This window comes from Erinaceus europaeus, chromosome 4 (genome assembly GCF_950295315.1).
Source record: "Erinaceus europaeus chromosome 4, mEriEur2.1, whole genome shotgun sequence".
NCBI lineage: Eukaryota > Metazoa > Chordata > Mammalia > Eulipotyphla > Erinaceidae > Erinaceus > Erinaceus europaeus.
In genome coordinates this window covers 31,660,103-31,674,482 of record NC_080165.1, presented here as the reverse complement: position 1 = coordinate 31,674,482, position 14,380 = coordinate 31,660,103, and the positions used below count along the sequence as shown (strand labels likewise).

At 36.3% G+C, this 14,380-nt stretch overlaps 1 protein-coding gene across 1 annotated transcript in view; it reads right to left on the bottom strand.

Annotated features, from left to right (window-relative positions):
- Positions 1–14,380, bottom strand: part of EXOC2 (exocyst complex component 2) — a 182,056-nt gene that overhangs the window by 64,652 nt on the left and 103,024 nt on the right. The window contains exons 16-20 of the mRNA XM_060189160.1: positions 13,803–13,924; positions 12,319–12,380; positions 2,702–2,782; positions 2,141–2,200; positions 844–905 (exon numbers count right to left, since the gene is read on the bottom strand). Of these exons, the coding sequence (XP_060045143.1) occupies positions 844–905; positions 2,141–2,200; positions 2,702–2,782; positions 12,319–12,380; positions 13,803–13,924 (387 nt within the window). The remainder of the gene's footprint in view (positions 1–843; positions 906–2,140; positions 2,201–2,701; positions 2,783–12,318; positions 12,381–13,802; positions 13,925–14,380) is intronic.

The following is a 14,380-nucleotide window of genomic DNA, read 5'->3' as shown; positions in this document are numbered from 1 at the left end:
AAACACATAAAATTAGTGAGAATACGATAAATCTGCTGATAAATTTGCAGTTGTGATTAGAAATATACCCTAAATTTATATATGTGTGTGTGTATGTATATTTATGATACAGATAATTTAGAGGTAAAACAGAATCATAGTAAACACGTTAGCAGGAATTCTTTTCTTTAAACATGATTTAAACAACTGATTTTGGGAAACGTACGGAAAGCAAATATACATAAAAACATCAAATAATATTTGAAAGTAGAGAAGCACTAAAGGAATCAGTCTCTATGCCCTAAAACACGGTGATGAAGGCAACACAAATATCAAATCTATGGGAGTAAGCAGAGCAGAAGGTAACGATCAAAAATCCATTAGAATTCAGAGATACATGAAACATCTTGTGACAGAACAGTAAAGGGAAATAGACTTACTCAGTAGTGTCAGGGAACTGACCAATAATACAGATTCCTGGAAGGTTAGTATATTACACATCCAATTAAAGAAGAACTAAAATGATTAAATAGTCATTTAGTGCTCAGACCCAGAGGGCTGATCCTCTTGCGTAACAGACGGTTAAAGCTGACAGCAAGAAATGGTTATAAATGGGAAAACTCTCATACTGTCAACTTAGAAGGCTTTTACTTCAGCATTACCTGTGTCAGATCATAAATCTTAGTTACAGATGCTAAGCAGAACTCAGAAAAAATTTTTTTAAAGAAACCTAGAGAGCAATACTGTGAAGAAAAAAGCAAAAATCAGCACCAAAAACTGAGAAACTGGTGAGAAGGGAGATGGTTCCTCTGTATTTTTAGTTTTCTTAAAAGTATTAATGATAGCAGTTTTGGCTTCACTTACTGTGAAGTATCCACATCCGCATCAGGCTTGATGCTCAGCTGTTCCAGACAGTATATAAAAACCTAAACCAAAGGTAAAAAATGTCTCAGAAACTTGAACTCCTAGATCTAGTCTATGTAAAGTTAAAACAGCTTTACATACATTAATAAACAGAAATATATGAGTGTGTGCGTATATATATATACGTGTGTATATACCACATACCACTCTGTCAAAAGCGGGAGAATAAATTTCTCACTGATGTACAGAAAACACTCAATTACATTATTAATGGTTTCTTGGAAAATGTAACTTTAAACAAAACCACGAATACAGAACAAAAACTAGGACCTCTATCCTCTCACTAATGATGGCCAGGATTTTTTTCCTCTCAAACATTATAATGAAACCTTTGAAACAATTAAAGAACCTCATGCCCTAGATAATATATGAAGAGATATCACACTATTTAATCTCTAGTATAGCAAAAACACCTATAATATATCCTGCATATACATATAAAAGCAGAGCATAGGGGGGCTGTACAGTAGTGCAGTAGGTTAAGCGCACGCGGCATGATTCGCAGGGACCGGCGTAGGGATCCTGGTTCGAGCCCTCGGCTCCCCATCTGCAGGGGGATGGCTTCACAAGCAATGAAGCAGGTCTGCAGGTGTCTATCTTTCTCTCGCTCCTCTCTATTTCTCTCTGTCCTACCCAATGACAGCAATAACAACAATGATAATAACAGAAACAATGATAAACAACAAAGGCAACAAAAGGGAAAAATAGCCTCCAGAGCAGTGGATATGTGGTTGCAGGCACTGAGCCCCAGCAATAACCCTGGAGGCAAATAAAAAAATAATAAATAAAGCAGAGTATATAAGCAATGTCAACGCCCATGTTCAGCGGGAAAGCAATTACAGAAGCCAAACCTTCCACCCTCTGCAACCCACAATGACCCTGGATCCATACTCCCAGAGAGATAGAGAATGGGAAGGCTATCAGAGGAGGGGATGTGATATGGAGATCGGGTTATGGGAATTGTGGGGAATTGTACCCTCTTATTCTATGGTTTTGTTAATGTCTCCTTTTTTAAATAAAAAAAAGATATACATCCCCCCAAAAAAGTGTCATACTGGAAGATAGTTAATAAGTTAATTGATATTACTCTTATCTTGAACTTTATTTTGTTACCTAACTTGTACTCAGACAAGATTAAAAAAAAAAGTAAGTATTTAACATACATTATAAATGGAGGGGTTTGACTAATAATTTGCATTGTTTCAGACTGTGGGTTATCAATGCTTTCAAATATTACCTGCATGATATTGATGCTCAGCTGGCAAACTTCCTCCTGTGTCTTAGGTTGTTGAAAGACCTGTAGGGGAGAATTTGAATGAAAACAGTTATTTTTTATATTTATTATTTAAAAAATTGAATTAGTGATTTAATATTGATTTACAAAATTATAAGATAACAGGGGTACAACTCCACTCCATTTAAACTTAACCAAATTAAGACTACTTGTTAATAAATGTCAACATATAGGGCAAACAAACACATGAAAAGTTTAGTCTGAAAAAGAACATGGGTGAGGGGCTGACCTGACCCTCCCCCTCACCTGTCCCGGGCAGTTTCTCCCTATAATGAAAAAGTCACCAATGTATTAACAATACTAGCCCTCAAGCCACAGCACTCACACTCAAACTTCAATTTCATCAGCCTGACTTGGAATCTGAAGTCAACAGTGCAAGTGGTAAAGTGGAATGAGTCAGGTTAGCAGTTGTTGAGAGCTTATGCTGAAGTGGCTCAAAAACTGACTACTGTGATTCCCAAGAGTTGAATTCAGTAAGAAAGGGGGGTTGTAGAGAAGACTTACACTGGCTTCTCCAGGCTTGCATTCCAAAACTCCCTTCAGTGACTGCAGAGAATGGATAATGCACTGTTCAAACTGGGTAGGCTGGAGAGGAGGAGAAGATAAAAATAAATTTAAAAAAAACAAACAATGTCTTAAACTTCAAAAACAAGCATCAGCTATGCAGTCATTTAACAGTTACCTCTGGCCCAACATTCTAAATTGCCCAGATCGATGGACATGAACTGGAATACAAATAATCTGACATTGACATATATGGGATGTGTTTTACAACTGATATTTTAAAAATCTGTGAGTGCTGACATTCCAAAGTACACCTGATTCAATTAGAAGTTAGGTGTGAGAGAGACAAGCTGGGAGTATGGATCGATCTGTCAACACCCATGTTCAGCAGGGAAGCAATTACAGAAGCCAGACCTTCCACCTTCTGCATCCCATAATGCCCTGGGTCTATACTCCCAGAGGGACAAGGAAAGGAAAGCTATCAGGGGAGGGGATTAGATATGGAGTTCTGGTGGTGGGAACTGTGTGGAGTTGTACCCCTCTTATCCTATAGTTTTTGTCAGTGTTTCCTTTTTATAAATAAAAAACTATATATACATGAAGTTAGGTGTACCTGCTGGGATGCAGAGGTTGCACAGGCTCCTGTGCTAAGTTCAGATAGACATGAGTCCTCGGCCAGAGTGATGGGGTTTATACAGTTAACAGTATTTATATACTTTTCTCATATTAGGCAGCTACTCTCTTCCCTGATCCAGCTTTCTAGTCCTATTCCCAACTCTGACACCATTTCCCCAGACAACACCTTTAGCTGACCTGCATGTTAGCTATCAGCTCAGGAAAAAAATTAGTAAAGTCATGGGCCCCTTGGAATATACCTAAAATAAACCTCCTAGCTTCTTCCAACATGAAGACCCCAAATCTCATTTGCTATATTCTTACCTTTAGGTTCCTGATTACTAAACAATTTGTTTTGCTTTATATCTTAATGCTTTTCAGCCACCAAGTTCTATATGCTACCATGATGCCAACCTGACTTCCCTGGGCAGACAACCTCACCAATGTGTCCTGGAACCCCACCTCCCCCACTAAGGAAACAGGAACAGGCTGGGAGTATGGATCAACCTGTCAATGCCCACGTCCGGTGGATAAGCAATTACAGAAACCAGACCTTGCACCTTTGGCACCCCATAATGATCCTGGGTCCATACTCCCAGAGGAATAGGGAATAGGAAAGCTTCCAGTGGAGGGGATGGAACTTAAACTGTGGTGGTGGGAATTATATTACTATAATCTAGATGATGACAATATAAGAGTATGTCAAAGGTCTTATTAAATGTATGTTATATGCAGGACAAACACACTATTATTGGGAAATTGTGCAGATGCGGTCACATCCAACATGTTGTCCCCACAGGGTATTGTCAATTCCCCTCGAGAGTTGATACAATAATCCAGGAGTGCCTTATTTACTCCTCCCCCTTCCCATTTCCATGAGAGCTGTAATCCTATCCCGGAGTGCCTTGTTTCCTAGCCAATCATGTCCCGACTTGTCACTTCCGGAATTTCTCCCATAAAAGCCCCTTCTTCTTCTGCCCCTCGCTCTCTTAGCAGCAGAGGACGGTTGCTGCACATAGCGGGAGGCGGCCATTTTGCTAGCTCCACGTGGCCCAACGCTGCACTCTCACCCAACTCTGAGGTGCCTGCGTGAATAAAGATTTGTGTTCCCTCTTAGCTTCGCTTGCTTCTCTCACCCGCGAAGCAGCGCGACACACTACCATAAAAGCAACAGTTCACACAACCATCTTCTTTTTTTTCCCCCTGAGACTGAAGAGTTAGCTCAATAGTATGGAATAGAATTTGCATGCAAATGACCCCAGGCTCAATCCCTAGCACTGCATACACCATACCAGTATTCTACTCTTTCTCTCATAAGTCTTTTGTAATTTTTAAAAAAATTAATTCATTTGATAAGACAGAGAGAAACTGAGAAGGTAGGGGAGGCGGGGGGTAGAGAGAAAGACACCTACAGCACTTCACTACTAGTGAAGCTTCCTCCCTGCAGGTAGGAACCAAGGGGCTTGAATCTGGGTCAATGCACATTGTAATACATATACTCAAGTTGGTGTGTCATTGCCCAGCTACAGTAAGTCTTTTTTTTAATACTTGTATTTTACTAAAGAAATAAGTATAGGAATAAAATAATAAAATAAATCACAGATTAGAGTGTCATGAAGAAAATAAGTGAAAATTCAGAGAAAATGATGTAGTCAGTTTTCTCTAAACAGAATTGTCAAAGACGACCCCGGAGGCAGAGAGATCATGTAAGCTGAGATTTGAAAGGCAACAGGGTCAAGCAACTAACAAGAAAATGGGAGAAGGGGTAGGAGTTGGGAGAGCAGGGACTGTATGTCATGGGCTCTACCCAGGCTGGGCAGACGGACATAAGAGGAGCTCTGTGTGACATGCTCTGAGCATAAGCATGCAGAGCCACGGATGACACAAAGTGTCCGGGAGTTATTTGAGGGCTTGAAACTGGCATGGTTCATTCAGTGTGTAAGTAAATATTGACAACAGACTATGCAAAAGTTGGGAGTATGTAAGAACCTCTCTACAATATACTCTTCAATTTTTAAAATAGTTTAGAGAAGAACTGAACAGGAGAAAGTGGCCTTTGCATACAAACAAAAAGACAATTTATTTCTTATAGAAAGCCAAGAGGTTATGAACATTAAATGTGTTAGCTTTAATGTCAATTTAATGATGAACAATGACACCACCAGAGGGCATTATAAAGAATACATCAGAGCCCCACCCTACTAGGGAAAGAGAGAGGCAGACTGGGAGTATGGATCAACCAGTAAACGCCCATGTTTAGCGGGGAAGCAACTAAAGAAGCCAGACCTTCCACCCTCTGCAACCCACAATGACTCTGGATCCATACTCCCAGAGAGATAGAGACTGGGAAGGCTAGCAGGGGAGGGGGTGGGATATGGAGATCGGGTTATGGGAACTGTGCGGAATTGTACCCCTCTTATTCTATGGTTTTGTTAATGTCTCCTTTCTTAAATAAAAATAAATAAATAAATAGAATACTTAGTTTCAAATGAGTAAACTGATTGAATTTTACCATTGAGCTTAAATTGTCAATGCATTTCTAATAATAACTTTTTATAAAAAAAAAAAAAACTAAATCAAGGAGGCCAGAAGTAACTCAAGAATCGTCAGTATATAAAATACTTTTATTTGTAAATAGTATTAAATGACATAAATCATGATGAGGTCTGGTATAGTATAGTAAATCTTAACCATGGGATTCTCAAAGTAAATCAAATTTCCAAGTAACTTGGGTGTAATAATAATGATCAAGTGCCTTCTTAAACCTAAGACAGCCAGGAACCTTTCTCATTTTTTATAAACATATTTCTCCCAGTCCTGGACCCTCGGGGGCTTTGCTCATTTTCCTTCATGCTTCTCTTGACCCATACCATTTGATACTGCACCGGCTGATCTCAACCAAATCAATGCAAACAATGGACTGTGTCCAGAGATGCCAGGCATGGGATGCAAACCCTCCAGCTTCATTATGCTGGTGAGACCAATACTAGCTCATAAGACTCCTTAGTTCCATTTTGGGTGGCGCACTCCCTAACAAAGTTACAGAACTTAGATGAGGATTAGGACCTATGAGACAGGACACATGTATCCATAAGTTGGGGGAAAATATATACTTTAAAGTAGAAGTGCACAGGTGCTGGAAAAGGATGACAGAAGACCTAGTGGGGGTTGTACTGTTATGTGGAAACTGAGAAATGTTATGCGTGTACAAACTATTGTATTCACTGTCAAATGCAAAACAGTAATCCCCCAATAAAGGGAAAAAAAGTAGAAGTGTACAGTAGCCTACAGTGACTTCAATAAGTGGAATTGTACCCCTATTATATACCACAATCTTGTCAATCATTCTTAAATCACTAATAAAAAAAGAATACTTAGAAATGTGGGGAGGGGTGAGAAGACATATGAAATGAAGTGTCAACTATGCAGACAGAGAAAGTATTTAAAGAGTCAAAACATTTACAACTCCTGGTCTTAACACATCCAAGCAACCAACTGCCTCAGAAGGTATGAACATGTAAGATGTTAAAATAGTAATAATAACAGTAAGAAATTAAATTAAGTTGAGAAGTTAAATGTGTGATCATTTAGATTTTTCTATATTAAAATTTGAAATATTTTATTATTTTATGTACATATATATGTACATAAAATAAATTATGTACATTATAAATATAATAAATTATAAATATATTATGTACATATATATGTAGTATATATAGTATATACATTATAAATATTATTATATTATTATGTACATTATACATATAATAAATTATAAATATATTATGTACATATATATGTAATATATATATATATATAGTGTGTGTGTGTACACACACACATGAAAATATCAGATTCCACTGAGAAGTTCCATTTTAAACCAGGAGTAAATGATAGTTTAAATATCTGTTTTTCTTTTAAGAAGGAAATGGTACTACATCTGCCTAGTGTCAGTAAAACATCCAACTCATCTGACTCTAAGGAGTTATGACAAATGATTCTAGTTCCCTGAAAGCAGAAAATTCTCAGAATTATCCAAATTGGAAAAAAAAAAAGGCAGAAAACATTTCCAATGTCAGAAAACAGGATGCTTTCACGTAAGTTGTTTCAGAGCCCTGAAGTGAAGCTCAATTTAGAAACTCAGCTGAAAGAACACTCACAATCAGATAATTTGATCACAAATGTTTTTCTATCCACACCACAATGAAAGAAATAAGTATTCAAATGAATGGAACTGGTGTTTTTGAAATACTTCAAGAATGTAAATTAAAGCTGTACTATGTTTTGAGACAATTTAAGTCACTGTTCAAAGAATTTTACAGATGTCAGATTAAAAGACTCAAAACTGGAATCTAGATTTTTACTGTAAGTGTTGATTCACCTTTTTGCCTACAAGAACATGCCATGCTAAATATATAGGAACATGTTCAGCCTTCTAAAATCTAACATATTAGCATATTTCTTCAAACTATCTTATAGCCTGACATTTACACAGAAGAACAACTTTCTGTAGGCTCTCCATTCACAAAGTACAGTGAGTTTGGTTTTCTGGCTTATGTTTGTGTGAACTTCAATGTGAAGTTTCTATGATTAGTGTTTCTTACTATTATGGTTAAGTTTTAAACTGACTCCAAACTAGTTTCCATGTTGACTATTTTTATTCTTTTTTTTTAATACTCTTATAGTTGTATTAGATAACCTTATTTTGGTATACATATATCAAACAAAACAACAGCCACAACAAAGAAATCTTATTACAGGGAGTCAGGCAGTAGCTCAGTGGGTTAAGCGCATGTGGTGCGAAGCACAAGAACCAGCGTTAAGGATCCCAGTTCGAGCCCCCAGCTCCCCACTTGCAGGGGAGTCACTTCACAGGCAGTGAAGCAGTTCTGCAGGTGTCTCTCTTTCTCTCCCCCTCTCTGTCTTCCCCTCCTCTCTCCATTTCTCTCTGTCCTATCCAACAGTGACATCAATAACAATAGTAGTGACAACAACAATAAAACAACAAGGGCAACAAAAGGGAAAATAAATAAATAAACAAATATTTTAAAAAAGAAAGCTTATTACATTAATTCTCCAGAAAATAATATATCTTAACCTTTCTATTATCAGGTAGCTATGAGTAATTTATTTACTGTTTTATGATTCATTTCCTTTGCTTTTCCTTTCTTTTCTTTTTGCAGGTGTCTCTTTGACTATTTTAAAGCATTTTCCAAAAGGCCTAGCTACTATAATCAAACAAATAACTTTACATATGACAGCTATCACACTGGATTCCCACAGGTGACAAGTATTACATAAGCAAAGTTGAGGCCGGTTGTAAAGAGCACTAAAATCAAAAAAGGACTTAAACCAATGATTATTTCATGGTTATATTTTGATGAACTTACAATAATGTGTTAGCAAAGCATAAATCCTTGGGGATTCTCTGTTTTCTCAAAGTGAACATAAGAATTTTTTTTTCTTTCACACAAGATTGATCTGAGACGGAAGTGAAATTCCAGGTACCAATGTGCCTGATTAATCGCACTTGGGCCAAGTTTCCCAGTGGATGATAAGTCAGTCACTACTTCTTAAGGATTCTTGGCCCATCGTCTATTCACTGTGTGAAATACATTGTATAAAGCTTGAAAATAGTAAGGAATAATATAATTATAAGAAATTGTTACAGTGGTGCCAATATTACAAGTCTTTATTTAAAAAATATATATATATATATATTTACAAAGTTTTGTAGTTTTGTGTTTATTTCCAAAAGGATCCCATGCATTTTAACTGACACCATGAAAAGTGATTGGTTCTCTTTTGTCTTTTACGAGGACAGAGAAATTAAGTGACCCCTGTAAGGTTGTGAGGTTCTTATGAAACACAAGTAAGGATTAATCCAGATTCTGATTCAAAATCTACTCCAGTACATTTTTTTTTTTATCTCTGCTGGTGTTGTCTAACAAAAGTAGAACTGCAAGCCATAGACATAGCTGTATATAAAATTTAATTTTTGAGTAACCACATTCAAAAAAGTAAAAAAAAAAAATTCATTTTAACAATGGCATGTAACACAGTATGTTCAAGTATTATTATTTCAATGTAAAATCAATATAGAATTGAAAGATTTTGCATTTTACACGAGTTATGACTCAAGTGACTGACAGGATATGTATTCATTCTCTAAACATTACTGCACCTGAGGGCTAGGGTATCGCATAATAGTTATACAAAGAGACATTCATGCCTGAGGCACCAAGGTCCCAGATTTAATCCCCAGTATCACCGTAAGCCAGAGCTGAGGAGTACTCTAGTCTAGCTCATCATGTATCTTTCTCTCTCAGAAAATACTTAATAGATAAATATTTCCTGTGCCTGAAGTGATTACAGAATGGTTTGCAAACACAATTATGAAATAATAAATTAATTAAAAGATTTTACTGGGGCAGAGCAGTAACACACCCAGGTGAGTCCACAAGTTACCCTATGCAAGGACCTGGGTTCAAGCCCCCAGTCCTACTTATAGGGTGAGTAGGGGTGGGGAGCTTCACAAGTGGTGAAGCAGTGCTGTAAGTGTCTCTCTTCCTCCATCTTCTCTCCCCTCCTCAATTTTTCTCCTAACAAAGTAAATGTTCTCAAAATAGTTTTTATTTTATTTTAATGAGAGAAATACAGAGAAAGACACAGAGAGAAAAGACCAGACCACTGTTCAACTCAGGCTTATGGTGGTACTGGGGATTGGATCTGGAGACTCAGAGACTCAGCCATGAGTTGCTTTTATGTAACTATTATGCTGTCTCCCCAACCCCATAAATAATAAATATTTTATTTAAAATATAATTACAGGGAGTCGGGTGGTAGCGCAGCGGATAAGCGCAGGTGGCACTAAGCACAAGGACCAGCGGAAGGATCCCGGTTCGAGCCCCCGGCTCCCCACCTGCAGGGGAGTCACTTCACAGGCGGTGAAGCAGGTCTGCAGGTGTCTGTCTTTCTCTCCCCCTCTCTGTCTTCCCCTCCCCTCTCCATTTCTCTCTGTCCTATCCAACAACAATGGATAATAACTACAATAATAATAATAACTACAACAACAAAACAACAAGGGCAACAAAAGGAATAAATAAATAAATAAAATTAAAAAATATATATATATATAATTACAATTATATGGACTTACTTAAAATAATAAGCTAGCTGTTGGGGAGGTATTTTAGTGGATGTGAGGCCTAGGAGTCCAGCATCATATATGCCAGATTATTGCCTTGGTGTCTCTCTCGCCAATGAAATAAATACTAAAAAATATTAAATAGTAACAGCATAAATAAATTTCCCTATCACATTTTAATAATGAGTTATATAAAAATTTAGAAGGGTAAGCATGATTGTTCTAAGTCACACTAAGCACACAAAGTAAGGTTTATCTCCATATTGTTTATGTTATTTGAAGTCAGTGACTTAAACTTTAGAGGAATAGAAGGAAAGAATTTAAAATTGTAAAAAAAATTCCCCAACTTCTAAAGAAAAACTGTTGATATAAAGCACAGAGAAATGAGGAATTAAGAGCTATTTCATGAAGTCATTGTTTCTCAATAGTCTTACTCAACATTATTTTATTTTTGCATTTTTTAAATTTATTGGGCGATTAATGGTTTACAGTCAGTAAAATACAGTAGTTTGTACATGTGTAACATTTCTTAGTTTTCCACATAACAATTCAAACCCCTCTAGGTCCTCCTCTGCCATCACGTTCCAGGACCTGACACCCCCCCCCCCACACACACACACATACCACCACCTCAGAATCTTTTACTCTGATGTAATACATTCATCATTATTTTATTAATTTGGGCAATAAAAAATCATTTTATTATAATTCCTTTATGTACCAAGTAGATAAAATGTGCTAGCTGCCTCCCCAAAATTAATTTTCTCCTATCTTCTTACTGAGACCAGCAATGTGTTTCTATTGAAAAACTGTATTTGCTCTAGTTTCTGTTGCAAACAAGGGTAGACATGAACAAAAATTCTGGTCAGCAGACATAAGGAGAGATTCAAATGTTTCTCAGAAAGATCCAGATGTTCACCTGGTAGAATAAAGCCATGATGGGTAGAACTACATTGGCTATTTTGCAATTATGAGGTCGTCCTGAGACAGAAGCCATGCTAAGGATCACAGAGAACAGAGCCTTGTATACTGGATACTAAGTGTATGGCTACGCACCAGTCTTAATAACTTCTTAAATATCAGACAAAAAGGAGATGCCCATCTTGTTTAGGTCACTGGAAGTTTTCAGCAGCTGAATGTCAATTTTTAAAGATAGGAGAGAGAGAGAGAGATGGAGGGAGGAAAATGATCACAGCACCAACATTTCCTTCAGTGTGATGTAAGCTGGGCTTGAATCTGGGTTACACACATGGCAAGCAGTGCATCATGCACTGAATTCCAACCTTAACTGACACTCCCATCTATAGGTTAGTTGTCGGACTTCAGGAAGTAGATGTGAATCTATGGTTAAAGGCCAGCAGCAGAATTTTTTTTTTCTATTTTGCTTTTATAAAAATAAAAGATTGGGCAGAAGGTAGATAGTATAATGGCTATGCAAAGTGACTCCCATGCCTGAGGCTCCAAAGCCCCAGATTCAATCCCCTGTACCACCATAAGCCAGAGCTGTACAGTGCTCTGGCAAAAACATAAATAAATAAAAATAATAAATAAATAAATAAACAAAAGATCAAGTTGTTGGGCAATATAAAAGTGAACACAATCTATTAAAATGCACAAAAAATAGTAACTAATACAGGATAATGAAAGATTTCTTTAAAAGAAGCCTGCTGTTCTTATTAAATTGAAATATCTGTGATTAGTGTCAACCAAAAAAATGATTTGAGAATGAAAACTTTCAGAAAGTTTGTATTTCCAGAAACTATTTCAAGTTGTATAGAGAGCATATTAACATAAATTTATTTTGAATAAACTACATGTTAATGATTAATCATTGAGAAAAAAATGAACTTACTAGGGAAGTTAGGCCTTCATTATCAACAATCCAGTCTTCCTTTTCAGCTAATCTCTTTACCTCTATAGGGAAAATAAAGACATAAATACTTCTTACTATAATCAGCTCACAGAACTTTGTAGAGACAAAAATCTACAGAGGCTGTATTGCTTTCTATAGGTTTGTACAATATGTTGAAAATAGAAATACGTACAAATATGTTTGACTAGAGAATTTCAATGTCTACTATTCACTGAATTTTTCTAATAAAGCATTTCTTTAAGTATAATCTTTACTGAATAGTCCAATTTGGAGAATATTAGGTCTGTCATGATGACAACTTTACACAAGGACTTACTTATTCATCAATCTTTGTAATATCAAACATGTATGAAATCAATTAAAACAGTTTTTCCTTAAAATATCTATGAGCATTTCAGGTTCTGGTCTAGTTCCTCACATTCCTGACAATGAAGTACAATTCTCAGCAGAATGCAAAAAAGCAACCTGTTACCACTAGCATGACTTGGGAACTTGAGTGCTGAGAAAGTAATGAAGAGGCAGTTTGGTTCCTTATCAGGATTCGATACTTTCCCTTTATAGTCATATACACTCAAGTGTCACTTAGTGGAAGGGATACACTTTGAGAAATGTGTCTTTACGTAATTCTGATGTTGCACCAGACTGAGATTTATTTCCCTTTTTTTTAAAATTTGTGATTAAGAGTAGGCTACAAGATTATAAGACTACAGTACATCATGTCACATCTACCCCCAATGTTCTGCACCCCCACCTTCTCCAAGATAACCAGTCTTATTACAAATTTATGATATACTGTCTACTTTAAACATTAGTCATTATGACAGCTAGTAGGGATTTTTGAATCAAAGTCATATATGCAGTTAGATGTTAACTGAAAAGCTATATGGTGTATGACTGACAACTTCCTACTTTAAAGACCTGTTGCCTGTCGGTACTAGTAGTCATGTTTTGAAAATATTTTAAAATTCGAAAGGTTGTTTAGTAAAAGTAACCTTTGTATGTTATGATTTTATGTACAAAACCTTGAGAATTTAAAAAGGTACAGAGAAAACGACCCTCACCTATAATTTCTATGACTCAGACCACTGTTAAGTCTTTCCTCTGATTTTAAATGGGTACCTTTTATTTTTCAAATAACTGTATTTTCTGAATTTAAATAATTTTCAAAGTCAGGACCATACTTTTATAAATATTTTATCTTTCTACTTTTTCTTAGTAACAATTGACAGATCTTGAATATAGTTAAACAGTTTTCAAGTATGTGCTCCCAAGTTTTTGCATGGATTTGCATCTCAAATAAGTACATTTGAAAAGAGAGCTTTAAAAAGTTCTGATGAGAAGTTATAGCAGATCTATATATATATTCAAATTCTATCACAGTAATTTTCTTTGTTTTTCAAGAATTTGTAAGTAGTAAATGGTGATATAGTCAGATAATGACAGTTTAAGAAATGCTAACATACCTTCTGCTGTATGTTGCAACGTGACCATCACACAATGTACTCGCAGATCCAAAATCAGATCCTGCATAGTTTGTAACATGTCATTAGGAATTTCAAGAGCAGTTAATGATTCATAAGTAATTCTATAAGACAAAGAAAACAAAAGGAAGTAGAGTGGGAGTCAGGGCTTATGATTTATCATGAAACTTATAAGCTGTAACAAATGCTAAAATTTTATCTACATTCATTTATCTGGAACCAGAAAACACCTAGAATTGCCAAAACCATCTTGAGGAAAAGAAACAGAAATGGAGACATCACACTCCCAGATCTCAAACTATATTATAATGCCATCATCATCAAAACATCCTGGTACTGGAACAAAAATAGGCACACAGACCAGTGGAACAGAATTGAAAGCCCAGATCTAAACCCCCAAACCTATGGATATCTAATCTTTGATAAGGGAGCCCAAAGTATTTAATGGAAGAAGAAGGCTCTCTTCAATAAATGGTGCTGGGAAAACTGGTTTATAACATGCAGAAGAATGAAACTGAACCACCTTATCTCACCAGAAACAAAAATCAACTCCAAATGGA